The 15,150-nt window shown below is 46.5% G+C and overlaps 1 protein-coding gene across 1 annotated transcript; it reads right to left on the reverse strand.

Moving 5' to 3' along the window:
* Positions 1-1,403: 1,403 nt before the first annotated feature.
* On the reverse strand, positions 1,404-14,538 carry SDHB (succinate dehydrogenase complex iron sulfur subunit B). Its single transcript, XM_044282511.1, has 8 exons — positions 14,383-14,538; positions 7,880-8,019; positions 7,275-7,360; positions 7,050-7,186; positions 6,658-6,774; positions 6,117-6,218; positions 5,793-5,915; positions 1,404-1,655 (listed from the first exon to the last, which is right to left on the reverse strand). Exons 1-8 carry the CDS (start codon positions 14,446-14,448, stop codon positions 1,578-1,580), a joined length of 849 nt encoding a protein of 282 aa, XP_044138446.1. The 5' UTR covers positions 14,449-14,538; the 3' UTR covers positions 1,404-1,577.
* Positions 14,539-15,150: the final 612 nt, after the last annotated feature.

Genomic DNA, 15,150 nt, shown 5'->3' on the forward strand with positions numbered 1-15,150 from the left:
GCAGAAATTTCCCAATTATGCTGCATCCCCTCTCGTAACAGGCACGGCCATTACCTACACCTACAGAAATGGTCTCCAGCAGAGCTTCCCTTTAGAGAAGTTCGCCTATGAAAATTATTCACCACCTTGCACGGGTGATAACCTATTACAGTGGGTCGGTGTCCCCCCATGACCCCCTAGGGGTCCCCTCTCTGAATGAGGAAGCAGTGTGCAGGTTGGGCCATCGCTCCATTCACTTCTATGAGGGCGACTGAAAACTAACCACCCTCTGTTTTCTATCACTGAGCCAGTTACTTACCCACATACAGACGTTTTCGCCCAGTCCGAGCATTCTCATTTTATATACTAACCTTTTATGCGGTACAGTGTCAAATGCTTAGGGGAAGTCCAGATACACGACATCCATTGATTCGCCGCTGTCAAGTCTAGAACTTACCTCCTCATAGAAACTGATTAAATTAGTTTGAGATTAACGATCCCTCACAAAGCCATGCTGATATGGCGTTATTTGCCTATTGCCTGGATTGAACACACTCATCTGAAACTGGCCTAAGGGTGCTGTTTATTATGCATGGACAAATACAAGGCATAATGTAAGAAGAAAAAAAAAAAGGAACACAAAAATAAGTTATGCACGTCATTTGATCTGCGGTGTGGATTTTCATTGCAGGGGCAAATCCACATCAAAATATGTACACTACACATGTGGATTCTGAGATGGTGAAATGGATTAGATCTTAAAAAATGATCCACCTGCTGAGAAGAGGAATGCGCACGCAACCTAAAGCACGGACTTTAAATCTGCAGCACGGAAATTTGTTGCAGATTTCACCCTTGGCAAAGGGCAAAATATGAACTAAAAGCAGCATGGTCCGACACAGATTCTGCAGCTCGACCTTACCATAATTCCCAGCTTTTCCTGCAGCGATTATAGCCGACTGATACCAGTTGCACCCTGGCGAGAGGCAGCACTCTATAGCAGACATTTTATGGTTAAACTAAAATGAATGTATTTATTTTCTTTGAAGTCATACAGCAGGCTGTTGGGTGGGGGGAGGGGTTCTCGCTCCAGGACATGTCATAGCACAGCAGCTTCATTGTAGATCTGGGTTCCTCGCGCCCATGGTGGATTGGTTTCAGCCAGTTAGATGGATGCTGGAGCTGTCTGCCCATGCTGCCCTCCCCGCACAGCTGAGGGATGTATTGCAACAGAAGGTTATAGGGACACCCACCAATGTAGTAATGACAGATCCGTCAACACTGGTCTGAGAATATGCAGCAGCGTATGCCATCTTATTCTGTACATTAAGATTTCTTCAGGCTCTCCGTGTTTGTTACCTGCATTCACTCTGTAGAAATCCAGAGACCCCAATCTTTAAAAATCAGATGCGTGAACAGAAGTGTAAAATTTAGTCGTTTACTTCACTTTGCTAAAGCGTAACACATTAAGAAGCAGCAGAAAAGCCCTGCAGACTCCCAGCAGCGCAATGGGTGGAGCCCAGGAGCGGCGCTAACTGGGAACTCTGGGACTGGGCCGTTGTGCGTAAAGGTGCGATGATTGAGGGGGCTCTGCGATGTTATGCCCTGACTGCATTCTCCTTGTAAGTTGCCATCATTTTCTTAATCTCAGCAATTGCCTTCCCAGGATTTAAGCCCTAAAAGAAGCCAAGACAGATGGTGTTAGACATGACATATACAGTACAAGACAGAGGAGGGATCTGTGAGCGCAAAATACGGCTCCTATGTAGTGTCATACTGTTCACATTGCAGTGACTGCTAGGGGTCCCCATGGTTCTAATAGTCATCCCCTATACCTGGATTGAAGATAACGTGGTACAATTGGAATACCCCTTTAAGAACACCAACACACTCTGGTATTTATTACGTTAAAGGGGTCATCCGGGAATTAATATGAATGACCTATCCTCTGTATAGGTCATCAGTATCAGAGCCGATCAGCTGTTAGAAGAGACCGGGCGCTCCATGAAAGCCGCGGCCTCTTTCTAGGCCATGTGACATCACTATACATCGGTTAAGTGTCCTATTTGCAGCTCAGCCCCATTCAAGTCAATGGGACTGAGCTGGAATACCAAGCACAGCCATTATATCATGAACGGGGGGGGGGGTGCTTGGCAAGAGCCCGGGAGTCCGCCGCCGCTGCACTCACCGGATTCCCGAAACAGCTGATCGTAGGGGTGCCGGGACTGAGACCTCTGCTGATGGGACAATGATGACCTATCCTGGAGGACAGGTTATCAGTATTATTTCCCAGATGCAGGGAAAAAAATAATAAAATAAAATTACGTGACGGATCGGTTATATGGACCTATGGCAGCACGCTGATAGACACGCAAACAATATTCTGCTTGTTGCTTGTATGCTGGCTTTATGGATGTGCATCTGTGACTTTGGATGTGCTAGTCTAAATTTTCTTGCAGGTTTTAGGATTCCGTCATACATGAGGGCTGCTTATTCTAACGTCTTCCATGTTAAGGACGCAATCAATTATTTTTTCTAATAAGAAAATGCTTCTCTATGGGGAGCCCGGCTGTCAGAGTTAGGCCTCACGCGCACGACCGTTGTTTCATTCCGTGTCCGTTGTTCCGTTTTTCGTGATTTTATGCGGACCCATTGACTTTCAATGGGTCCGTTGAAAACTCGGCTAATGCACCGTTTGTCATCCGCGTCCGTGATTCCAGTCCATCAAAAAAAATATAACCTGTCCTATTTTTTTTTCACGGAAAACGGTTCGCGGACCCATTCAAGTCAATGTGTCTGTGAAAAAACACGGAGGCACACAAGATTGTCATCCGCGTCTGTTTTTTTCCTATCATTTGCATGGCAAACTTGACTTAGACTTTTTTTTACTTTCCTTCATGTCTGGTGATCCTCCAAAAATAAAGGAAGACACACGGGAACAAAAATGGACACTGATCACGGAACCACATTTTGTGGCCCGATAAAAACTACTGTCGTGTGCATGAGGCCTTAGGCGCAGACCCCAAGGAAGTTTCTAGTCTTTCAATCATTCATAGTATTGTACTTTATTATTCGTGGTGTACATTGTCTATTTCGTTGGAAATGTCTTTATTGGTAAAGGCATTATGTGAGGATGTCTCTATAGGGTTTTATCAGTTGTTCTGTATAGACACCATTTACCTATGAGGATACTCCGTAAGTACGTGTTCACCATGTATTTGGACTGCACAGTACTTTTTGTCTTATGCTTAGGTTCGTCCCTTGCCCTAGTTTTAATCCGCCCTGTGCATGCGCTAAACCTATTGACACTACTGAGGATAGAAGAGGGCACAATGCTTGCTCGTAAAGGACTAGCAGCACTATATAATGCAGTAATAAATGAGCAATGGAGGGAAACCCACATAAAAATATTGCATCATGCAATAAATGGATTTGATCTCCCTAAGACACCAGGGAAACCAGAGAGATTTACAGCATGTCCCAAATGCTCAATGCCAAAAACACACTTATATCACGGATTATGGAGCTGCCCGAAACTTGAGGTATTTTAGCCGCAAGTGGGACAAATATTGCATAAGATTAGTAGGTATCAAAGAGATATCACAGTCTCTAGTTCTGCATATAGACAGAGGTCAGGATGAACAAGAGGATGAGGGTGAGAGTGCAAAGATCCTTCCTCCAGTGGGTCACAAGTTGCTGATGGTCACAAAGAGATGTCTCCTGAAACTCTGGAGGTTCCGGCCGTGGATATGGTGATCAATAACTCAGACATATCTTTCACCTGGAATGGCTTGAATCACTCCAACAGAAATAAATATTGGGTGAAAATGTATACCACACTTGGAAGGAGTTTATTCTAGAATACATACCACGGTCAGAATACTCGAGGGTGATGGGACCTTTTAAACTAGCGGCTTGGTACCTGCTGGAGGATCTGAAGGATAACTTGGGGAGATTAAAGGTTTGTAGTTCAAAATGTAGTGGGCTTGGATGACAAATCTAAAAATACCATTCAGAATAAACTGGAATGGCTACTTATAATAGATCATGAAGCAAGGAGAGGTAGAGCTGAAAAATAAGTTTTAGGATGTAAGGGGCGGGAGGGTAGGCTGTTTTTCAGGGAATTTCTTTATTTGATGTACTCAAATGTCGTTTCCATTTCTTGTTTGAATGATGGAAGGAAAATACCAATATGTAAAGAAAGCATTTTTTTGAAAATGGAAAAAAAATAAAGAAAAGGTTTAAAGAGAAAAAAAACTATTGACAATCCTGAATTTGCATGTCTATGTGCCAACTATATAATCCAGGGGTGCACGTTTTCTGGGTAGGGGCCACATTATCAGACTGAACCAACGTTAATGGCCAAAAATAAAATTTAAAGAGGCATTAGCAATTGCAATACTGTATTTAAGGCATAGCAGGGCTCCAGATGGCGACCAAAATGGTCGCCAATGCGACTTAGAATTGCAAAATGGCGACAAGACTTTGTAGTCTTGTTGCCATTTGCGCCTAGACCCTCCACTGCTCTGACTTTCACACACGAGGAACTGACATGGGACGCGCTGCTCTCAGCGTGTGCCATGTTCTCCTCAGCAGCACAGGGGAGAAGGAGGGGGTCCCTCCCCCTGTACCGCTGCTGCCACCAATGGACTGATAGGAGGGAAGGGGCTGAGGCCACTGTGCCACCAATGAATATAGTTGATGCCTGAATACACAAACGCAGGCTGCGGGTGCCGGCCATATCCCATACCCGGCCTCTATGACTGCGCGCTGTGATCCGCCGCGATTAACCCCTCAGGTGCGGAGTGGCTACTTATAATAGATCATTATAAAGTATCATCATTAGTGGCGCGCCCCCCCAGTATTATAACTATTATATAATCTTGTTTTAACTGATGATCTATCCTCTGGATAGATCAGCATCTGACCGGCGGGGGTCCGACACCTGGGACCCCCGCCGATCAGCTGTTTGAGAAGGCAGCAGCGCCACGGCCTTCTCACTGTTTACCGCTGGCCCAGTCACGTCATGACTAGTATCAACTGGCCTGGGCGGGGCTAAGCTCTGTTCACTTGAATGGAGCTTAGCCCCGCCCAGGACAGTTGATGCAAGTCGTGACGTCACTGGCCCTGCGGTAAACAGTGAGAAGGCCGCGGCGCTGCTGGAGCGCCGCTGCCTTCTCAAACAGCTGATCAGATACTGATGATCTATCCAGAGGATAGATCATTAGTTAAAACAAACAAATTTTCACTTTTAAATCTTGATGTCCTATCCTCTGGTTATCAATATGATATCCGTGTGGGTCTGACAACCCCACCGATGAGCTTTTTGCATCAGTCGCCAGTACCACAAATATAATAATGGATGGAGCTGGACACAGAAGGCTTGGTCCACTATATCAGCATCCTGCAGTTCACTTCAATAAAAACTGAGCTGCAGTACACTGTTACGGTCACTACACAATGGAAGAAGCTTTCTGCTCCTGTCCAATGTTACATTTCTGGTGCTGGTGTATTAGGATCAAGCATATTGAAATCAAACTGCCCGATCCTTCTTTCCTGAACATCTTCTATAGGGTGGAGAATCAAAACACTCCCATGGAAATTGGCCGCTTTGTGTACGGTCAGGGTCTCGTTTCGGCCAGAGACCTCTGAACCCAAGCTACGTGGAGTAAAACTCCAGTTACTTTTTCGGTCTCCATATTGCAGTTTAACTGTTAAGATGCATCAGAATGGGACATCTGAGTATCTGAGTACAAGTAGTCATCTATGGCCAGACAGCTTCCCGTTGGAGTGCGTTCAGACTTATCTCTTACCTTGGGACACGTCCTTGTGCAGTTCATGATTGTGTGGCAGCGGTAGAGGGAGAATGGATCCTGCAGTTGGGCTAACCGTTCTTCTGTGTAATCATCTCTGGAGTCGATCATCCAACGATAAGCCTGAAATCCAGAACAAAAGCGCTATTCAGAGGAATGGATTTTTCAGCCGCAGAAATGTCAAAGAGCCACCTGTGTGTGAATACGTCCCAACTGAAGGGGACTCTACCTCTAGTCTAAATCTCAGGACTGGCTTCTGATACTGAATGTAGGAAAGAGCTGGCCAGAAGTCTGGAAACCCTACTCCTATAGAGAGCACATTACCTGCATGAGGACTGCCGGGCCCAGGTACTTGTCCGCGTTCCACCAATAACTGGGACAAGCTGTGCTACAACAAGCACAGAGGATGCACTCGTAGAGCCCGTCCTGCATAGACAAAAAGGGAAGGACGGGTGTCATTCACTGCTTAATCGGTTTATTGTAATAAATAAATAAATTAAAATGTGCAAGCTGAAGGCAGATGTGTCATTCCTGGACCCCACCTGCAGCTCTTACAGTACATCATAGGTCTGCCATATTGGAGAGAAGATGTATTAGGCCCCCGCTTAATAATAACCAGCAGAATACTGTGGATCAGTACAGGAAAAGTAATGTATGTACACAGTGACTCCACCAGAAGAATAGTGAGTGCAGCTCTGGAGTATAATACAGGATGTTTAGCCAATTTAGAAAAATTTGAATATGGTGTTCAGAGCACATGCATTAAGCCTATATTATTAGGTTACAGGTATAAAACTACTGGTACTTCTATTATTCATTAATAATTTACAGTCCAGGTATGGGCTCACATCACCCTTTGACTCACCAGCTTATCTCGGTCCTCAATGGACTGAATATATTGCTCCTTCCCTTGTTTGGATTCATCCTTCTTCTTTAGATAGGGCTGTATGGTTTTATACTGAGCGTAGAAGTTACTGAGATCCTTCAGAAGACAAGAAAAATTCTATGGTCACAGTGAGGACAAAGTTAGAGGTTTTTAACAAGTTGACAGGAGGTTTGGCCACAGGAATCTCACTGATCCTGAGAATTGGCTGGAGTCAGGCCCAGATGCCTGTTGATAACAGGCCACACCTGTGCAGTCGCTGCATATTAATAGTGAGAAAAGAGTGCCCTCTACATGGGCAGGGTGGGTACTGCATTCTTCCTCCATAAAAGTGTTAAAGTCAATTAACTTGGTGTCATAGTTTCAGGACTTACAGGCACCAGATCCTTCACAACATACATATGAGGGAGGGGGTAGATTTTCATGACTTTACTCAGATTAGTGTCAATCTTCAAGGTGCATGCGAGTGTATTACCACCATTAATATTCATGGCACAGGAACCACAGATACCTGGAGAATAGAAGCAGAACGCCAGAGATAAGTAGAGAGGCAAAAAGAACTGCATTCGGCAATGCTAAGTGAACAGGAGCGCACTCACCCTCTCGACATGATCTGCGGAAGGTCAAGGTGGGGTCCATCTCATTCTTAATCTTAATGAGCGCATCGAGAACCATGGCGCCACAGCTAAAGGAAACAAATGGCGCAGACTGGTGAGAATAACTGAACTGGCACAGACTCATTAAAGGGGTTATGCATCTTTGCAAACTGACCCCCCCCCCCCACCTTTTTTGGCAGACCAGCAAAGGGAAGCATATTTACCTGCTTCCTCGCTCTGCTCTCAGGATGTAAACCACCGGTTTGATGCCACTGCAGCCAATCGCTGGCCACAGCAGTGACTTGGCGAAATGGTCACGCAACGCAAGGAGAGCAGGTCACTGCTCCGACCAGCGATTGGCTGCATAATAGAAGTTCACATCCTGTGATGCGAGTGAAGAAGCAGAGGCCGGAAAGACGAGCCAGCACTGGGAAGCAGGAGTCCATTCACAGGTCTGCCAAAGGTGGGGGGTGCCACACTACCCATTAAGGCATGCACACACTCTACAGCCTCCTGTACACGAGACCCGAGTCCTGCAATAATTATCTCCTATACAAGCAGCAGTCAGGACAGAGCTCTCTGGGCTTTTCTTGGATTTGGGAACTCACGCATTCAAGTCGACCTCATAGGTCTGCATGCGGGGCTTATCCCCGGGCTTGTCAGGGTCCCATCTGTAGATTGCAAATTTCTTTATGCGGGCTGCAGCTTGAGAGGCAGGTGCAGCGGCGGTCTGAGCTCCTCTGGAAACCTGCAAATATCAGAAAGACAGAAGATACTGAGTGGGCATATATACAGTGCCCCCTCTGATATTTAAATCGATATCACCCAAGACTGCACAATGTATACATACGATGACTCCCAATATGCAACCATATAGGACTGTACAGTGTCTAGAGAATGACCCCCAATATACAGTTTCAATGCACAGTGCACACATGGATGGAACCCCAAAATGTTATCAATATCCATGACAGTGTAGCTTGAAGGGGTAGTCCATGTTCTTTTTTTATTTGTAGAAACTGTCAGAATAATAAAAGTACTTCTACTCCCCTTCCCAGTCCCCTCTGATCCAGCGTCGCCACTACGTCCTCTCTCCAAGATGTAGGGAGTGTGTCAATGTATTTCCACAGGCAGTTTAAAAAATATAAAGATTAAAGAAATAACATGGACAACTCCTTTAAGAAACAAAATGAACTCCGTGTGCTTTGTTTTTTTTTGCGAGGCCCAGGGAGCAGATCCGCACATGGATTGCCGTCCGCATTTTTTGTGGCCCCATTGAAGTGAGTGGGTCTGCATCTGAGCCACAGAATTGTGGGACGGATGTGAGCAGAATTATACGGTTGTGTGAATGTGCCCAATGTGATTTTTTTTCTTTGACCAGTGTTGCACCTAGTAATTGCTCCTTGGCCTGTGTAAAAGGGTCTTCGTGCTGATTTACACGACCGTGCTCAATCCAGGAAACATGGCCCGTGTCTCCTGAACCAACTGTAGCGCGTCCCTGACCTGAGGTGACTGCATCATGGTGTCCTCATGGCCAATGTTGATTTATATCCAGGTTATCCAGGAAATGATAATGATGACGTATCCTCGGGATAGGTCATCATTATCACATCCGCAGGGGTCCAAGTCCCGGCATCCCCACCCATCAGCTTTTTCAGCCTCCAATGACTGCACCATCTCGCGGTTGGTACTATATACTTTGTTGTTTTATCCACTTTGCATTTTGCACTTTTGCAGTTTTATTACTGCATTGGACATTGTCTAATGGACCTTGGTTCTATTGATGCACTTCTGGAGGATTGTGTGGCGTTACAATGCTAGTAGTTATATGTAGGCACTGCCTTTTGGGTGCATGACCTTCCATGTGCAGTACAGTATACTTTTTTTTCTTTTTTTTTTTTACATTTTTTTTTACAATTAAATGGTATCAGTCTGAGGCATCTGTTTAACGTATACGTTTTTTGTACACGGACAGGAAAAACGAGATGTGAACCCAGCCTAACGCTGAAACACAAGTCTCTCTGGTCCTTTTCATTTACAATGCATCAGGGCAGGTCAGGGGTCAGTAACCTCCTGCCCTCCAGCAGTTCTGAAACTACATCTCCCAGCATGCATACCTGCTCAGCTGTTCTAGAAACTCCTGCAGTAGGGAATGGCACATGCTGGGAGTTGTAGTTTCACAACAGCTAGTGCCGAAGGTTACTGACCCCTGATGTAGGTGAAATGTTTCTGCCTGGGGCTCACACCGGATTGTTCAGGAAAGAGGCGGGGCTTAATGACCCATTCACTTTAATGGACAATTCTTACAAAATCTCCCCCTGTGTCTGCAGGTTTACCATATAGTACCAGGGCCCCGACACGACAGACTACTACCCAGCTTTCCCAGGTGCACGAGTGCCAAGTCTGCCTATATAAGCAGCAGGGATTTCTCACTGTCCAGGCCAATTTAGCATCAATCAGCGCTGGAAAGCTGGATTACGCCCTGCAGAGCTGTACACGTCCTGAGGCCTCTTGTACACGTCTGTTCCATACATTAGAGACCGCAATTTGCGGTCCCCAATAAACAGGCAACGTCCGTGCACTGCGTGCAGCGACCGGGACGGTTCGAGACCCATTCAGCACGAATGGGTCCATGATCCATCCACACCAGCATGGACAGAAACACCATGGGAGCGCTCCGTAGTGCTTCCGTCGGGTTCCGTGCCTCTGTTCTGCACCGCAGCTCCGGATTGCGGACCCATTCACGTGATTGGGTCTTCATCCATGATGCGGGGAGCACATGGCCAGTGCCCGCATATTGCGGACCCGCTGTTTGCGGGCCGCAATACGGCCACATACATGAGGCCTTAGGTTGTACAAGTAACCCAACTTTCCCAGCTGCCAGAAAGCCAAATCTGCCTAGTTAAGGCACTACTTGAAAGTAAAAGGAAGGATTTATTTAGATAGACTTGGGGCTCATTCAGATGACCAGTCTGTATTTTGCGGTCTGCAAAAGACGGCAGCTGCCTGTGTGCGTACAACTTGCAGAATGGAACAGGTAGTCTATTATAGAAATGCCTATTATTGTCCACAATTGCGGCCAAGAATAGGACATGCTCTATCTTTTTTGTGGGGCTGCGAAACTGAACTACGGATGCAGACAGCACACTGTTTTCTGTCCGCATCTTACGGCCCGATTGAAATGAATGGTTCTGCAACGGACGCAGACTAATTTATACGGTCGTCTGGGGGGGCTTACAATCACCTTACACCATGGACTTTGCAAAAAAACGCTAAACACGGTTATGTGACTTTTTTGATGTTTTAAATGCCATTGCAACTAGATTTTTACACCGCCCTTTCTATTTTCCAAAAATAGAACATGGCGGGGAAGGTGTGTGGGCGAGACCATCGCCCCCAGCACATTGATCATTTATGCAAGAAGCTGGTGTAAATTACTGAAATGGCGTCCGGACTCCTGGAGGAGGAGGCCTGCGCCTCATGAATTTAATACCTGCTCCAGAAGCGCAGGGCCCATCACTATAGCACAAAACTGTCTTGATAAATCGGGGCCTTAGTATTTAGTAGTCGCTATTACAGCTCCACATAGTTTGTTACCCAGCTTTCTTGTCACTGGGATTATGCACACGATGGTGACTGGACCAGAAAACGCGGCCCGTGAATTGGCAGCGGCTTCCCTGACCCGAACTGACTGCATCATAGTCATTTACAATACAGTCAGTTCATATCTGATGGTGGGGCTACTGTACAGACATCACACGACCCACATAACATGATCACATGATTTTAGAGCCGATAACTTAACCGATATCTGCACATTTTCATTTTTGGAAAAAATGTATAAATACATTTCTGTTCCGGCGTTCACCACATAGGATATTTGTATTTTATATTTTAATAGTTTGGACTTTTCAAATGTGGCGTTATGTAATAGGTTTTACGGTATTTATTGTTTATATATTTTATATGTAAAATTGGGAAAGGGGGTGGATTTAATAACTACTTCCCCCCCTTAGGGGCTAGAACCTGGGTTCTTTTCATCCCAAGTCCTAGTCACCCTAATAGATCTCTATCAGGATGAATAGGACCTCACACTGTCCCTGCTGCCCTGTGCACACAGCATTATGGAGCCGACTATGGCAGCCAGGGCTTCAGTAGCGTCCTGGCTGCCATGGTAACTGATCGGAGCCCCGCCATTACACTGCCAGCTTCTTGTCATAGAGGCTGGGCACCGCCTCCTGTATTAGACGTTAATCATTGGTGGCGCAGTGCGCCCGCCCCTCCCTCCTCATTGGCGGCAGCACAGGGGGAGGGAGTGACTACTTCTCCCCTGTGCTGCTGAGGGAACATGACGCTTTGACAGCAGCGTGCCATGTTCTGTGATAGCGCGCTGGACGCATTATCGGCATGGTTAGATGCCGATAACTTTGAAAATCATGAATATTTGCCGATAATATCGGTAACGCCAATAATCGGTTGATCCCTAGTGACTACACTGCAATAACACCACGGTCACATATGAAGTGACTATCATAATTACTAAGATGTAGTCAGTTCGGGTCAGGGGAGCCGTTGCCGACACACCGACCATGTTTCCTGGGCCGATCACAGTTGTGAGCATGATCCTACTCAGCTTTTCAAAGTTCCTGACTTGAAAATACAATTTAGGCTACTTTCACACTAGCGTTGTTACTGGATCCGGCAGGGTTCAGCAAAAACGCTTCCGTTACTAATAATACAACCGTCTGCATCCATTATGAGCGGATCCTGTTGTATTATCTATAACATTGCCAAGACGGTGCCGTTATAAACTCTACTGAAAGTCAATGGGGGGCGGACCTGTTTTCTATTGTGTCAGCGAAAACGGATCCATCCTCATTGACCTGCATTGGGGGTCATCCGTCTTGCTCCGCATCCCAGGACGGAAAGAAAACCTCTGCACTCTGCTCTCTGGTATGAGAACGGAACGCATTCTGGAGCGCTCCGTTCTGTTCAGTTAAGTTTTGTCCCCATTGACAATGAATGAGGACAAAACGGAAGCGTTTTTTTCCCCTGGTATTGAGACCCTATGATGGATCTCAATACCGTAAAATATTAACGCTAGTGTGAAAGTAGCCTAAGTATTCGATAGTACCACCAAGTCCCTCTGTTTCTTAAGGCCCCTTTCACACGGGCGTTCCGGATTGGAGCCAGATGCGTTCAGGGTGCATTCAGTGAAACTCGCACTATTTTGCAAGCAAGTTCAGTCAGTTTTGTCTGCGATTGCGTTTAGTTGTTCAGTTTTTTCCGTGCGGGTGCAATGCGTTTTGATGCGTTTTTCACGCGCGTGATAAAAAACTGAAGGTTTACAAACAACATCTCTTAGCAACCATCAGTGAAAAACGCATCGGACCTGCAGTTGCTTGCGGATGCAATGCGTTTTTCACGCAGCCCCATTCACTTCTATGGGGCCAGGGCTGCGTGAAAAACGCTGAATATAGAACATGCTGCGATTTTCACGCAAAGCAGAACTGACGCTTGGGAAAAAACGCTCATGTGCACAGCCCTATTGAAATGAGGATTCAGTGTGGGTGCTATGCGTTCACGTCACGCATTGCACCTGCGCGGAAAACTCGCTTGTGTGAAAGGGACCTAAATGTCCCTTTTTGACCTGGGTAATAAATATACAATAATAAACTCACTAAACTGATCCAGAAACCATCTGTCTGGTTCCTACCGGTAGATTTCACCTCAACTTTATATATTTATTATTTTTTAATCAATACAAATTTGGACCCTAAAATGTCTATATTAGATGATGTTGGTGCTATTTGAGGGGGTATTCCAGCACTGGGGCTGCACATTCTGTAATAATATAGCAGAAGTTATACTACCTTACTGGTTCTCCAGTTCTGCAGTTAGGACAGTAACAGGTCCCTGATGCAAACCACTTCTTCCTACTGTACTGACCTGACCTGACAGAAAATGGCGGGGAACGCTCCTCAGCCAATCATTAGCTATGACCCGCCTCAGCCAGTGATTGGATCTTTTACAAAATGTTTCTCTTTAGCCAAAAAGTTGGGTGGTGTTCTGATAGTGCCCCTCTTTGGGCTTTTCAAAAGTTGGTAGTAGCGTCGAGCAAAGCGAGCTTCGGCCGAGCATGCTCATGTACATTGACAAGTCCCATAGCGGTGAATGGAGAAGGCACAGTGCACGAGCGGCCACTTCTCCATTTACTGCTAGGGGACTGACGGAAATGGCTGAGCCTGCACTTGGCTGTTTTCACAACTCCCATAGTGTCTGCACACGCCCGGCTGTTCTCCATTCACTTCTGGAGATAGGAGCAGGTCTCAGAGGTTGGACCTGCACCTGCCTGACACCGACAGCATATCCTAGCGATATGCCATCAATGTGACAAAGGGGTATTCCGGTTATATTAAGTTATCCCCTATCCACAGCCATAACTAGCTGATCGCTGGGGGTCCTACGACTGGTACCCCCACCAATCACAAGGGCCCTGTAACCCCTGAAATGAAAGGGATAGGACCCCAGCGATCAGCTAGTTATCCCCAATCCTATGGACTGGAATGCTCCTTTAACCCTTCGGTTGGGCATAGGACCTGTGGCAGATGATCGGGTCCCCTTACATAACTTCTAGCCATCCATTTGTACAGCCATAACCATCCCGGGGACCCAGGGTCAGTGATGAGGTCTGCAGGCAGATGCACATTCCTTGGCCCTATTGTCCAGGTGGTATGGGGGGGTGAAGTGTCCCCCTACTAAAGGTGTGGGGGAGGGGTAAGGGGGGCTCAGCTGACCACCCACAGCCACCTGGCCACTAGGAGGCTCCACAGAGTTTGATTGCAGCCACTTATTGGGGTAAACACTGCCCAGCATTTATCCCTAAGCCCACCAGGGGGAGACAGCCACGTCAGCACCACCACATACCCCTACACTGCCTACTACTACATCCCTAGGGATGATGGGCGTCCTACAGAGTCACCTGCTGCCATGAAACAAGAAGAACCACGAACAAGCGATAGAACCTATAGTATCTATACGACAGTCCCAGCCCCCCACCTACACACATTAACATAACGTATACAATACTAGGCAGTATAACAGCTCTGACCTGTATCGCCCCCACCGTCCTCAGCAAAGACCCGCTACGTCTCAAGGATAACACGGCCGCCGCCATTTTCCTTCGACTACTTGACACACCTCCCAATTCCCATCATACCGCTCGCGGCGGACTGGAAAAACCATAGAGACGAAAACAAAAGTCCCATCTGAAAGCCCGAAGGCGCGTACAGAGCGTGCGTCCTCTCTAGCCCCGTCCTCTATAGCGCTAGAGGCCGCTCTGTCTGTAGTTCTAGTCTCGATGGTGTGTTGGATAACCTCTGTGGGTTGCCAAGGTGATAGACGTATCTGTCGTGTGATTGGTCAGTTAGTGGTTGAGTGGCAGCAGTGTCACCCAATCAGAAAATCAGATTCAGTACAACTGTGCTGAGGGGAGTTATGTGTATGTTGTGTCAGACAGGGTGGTGTAGTATTAGGGCTCATGCACACAAACTTATTTTCTTTCCGTTTCTGTTCCGTTTTTTAGGACCGTATACGGAACCATTCATTTCAATGGGTCAGCAAAAATAACGGAAGTTACTCTGTGTGTATTCCTTTTTCGTAGGACTGTATTTCCGTTCCACAATAACTAGAACATGTTCTATTATTGTCCGCATTATGGAGACGGATAGGACTGTTCTATTAGGGGCCAGCTGTAACGTGCACACGTGCGGACTGCAAAATACATACGGTGGTGTGCATGAGCCCTTAGGGGCAATGTGTTTATTGTGGGACCAGTGGAAGGTTTTTATTGGTAATAGTGTTTAGGGGAACATCCTTA

The sequence above is a fragment of the Bufo gargarizans genome, chromosome 2 (genome assembly GCF_014858855.1).
Source record: "Bufo gargarizans isolate SCDJY-AF-19 chromosome 2, ASM1485885v1, whole genome shotgun sequence".
Lineage (NCBI taxonomy): Eukaryota > Metazoa > Chordata > Amphibia > Anura > Bufonidae > Bufo > Bufo gargarizans.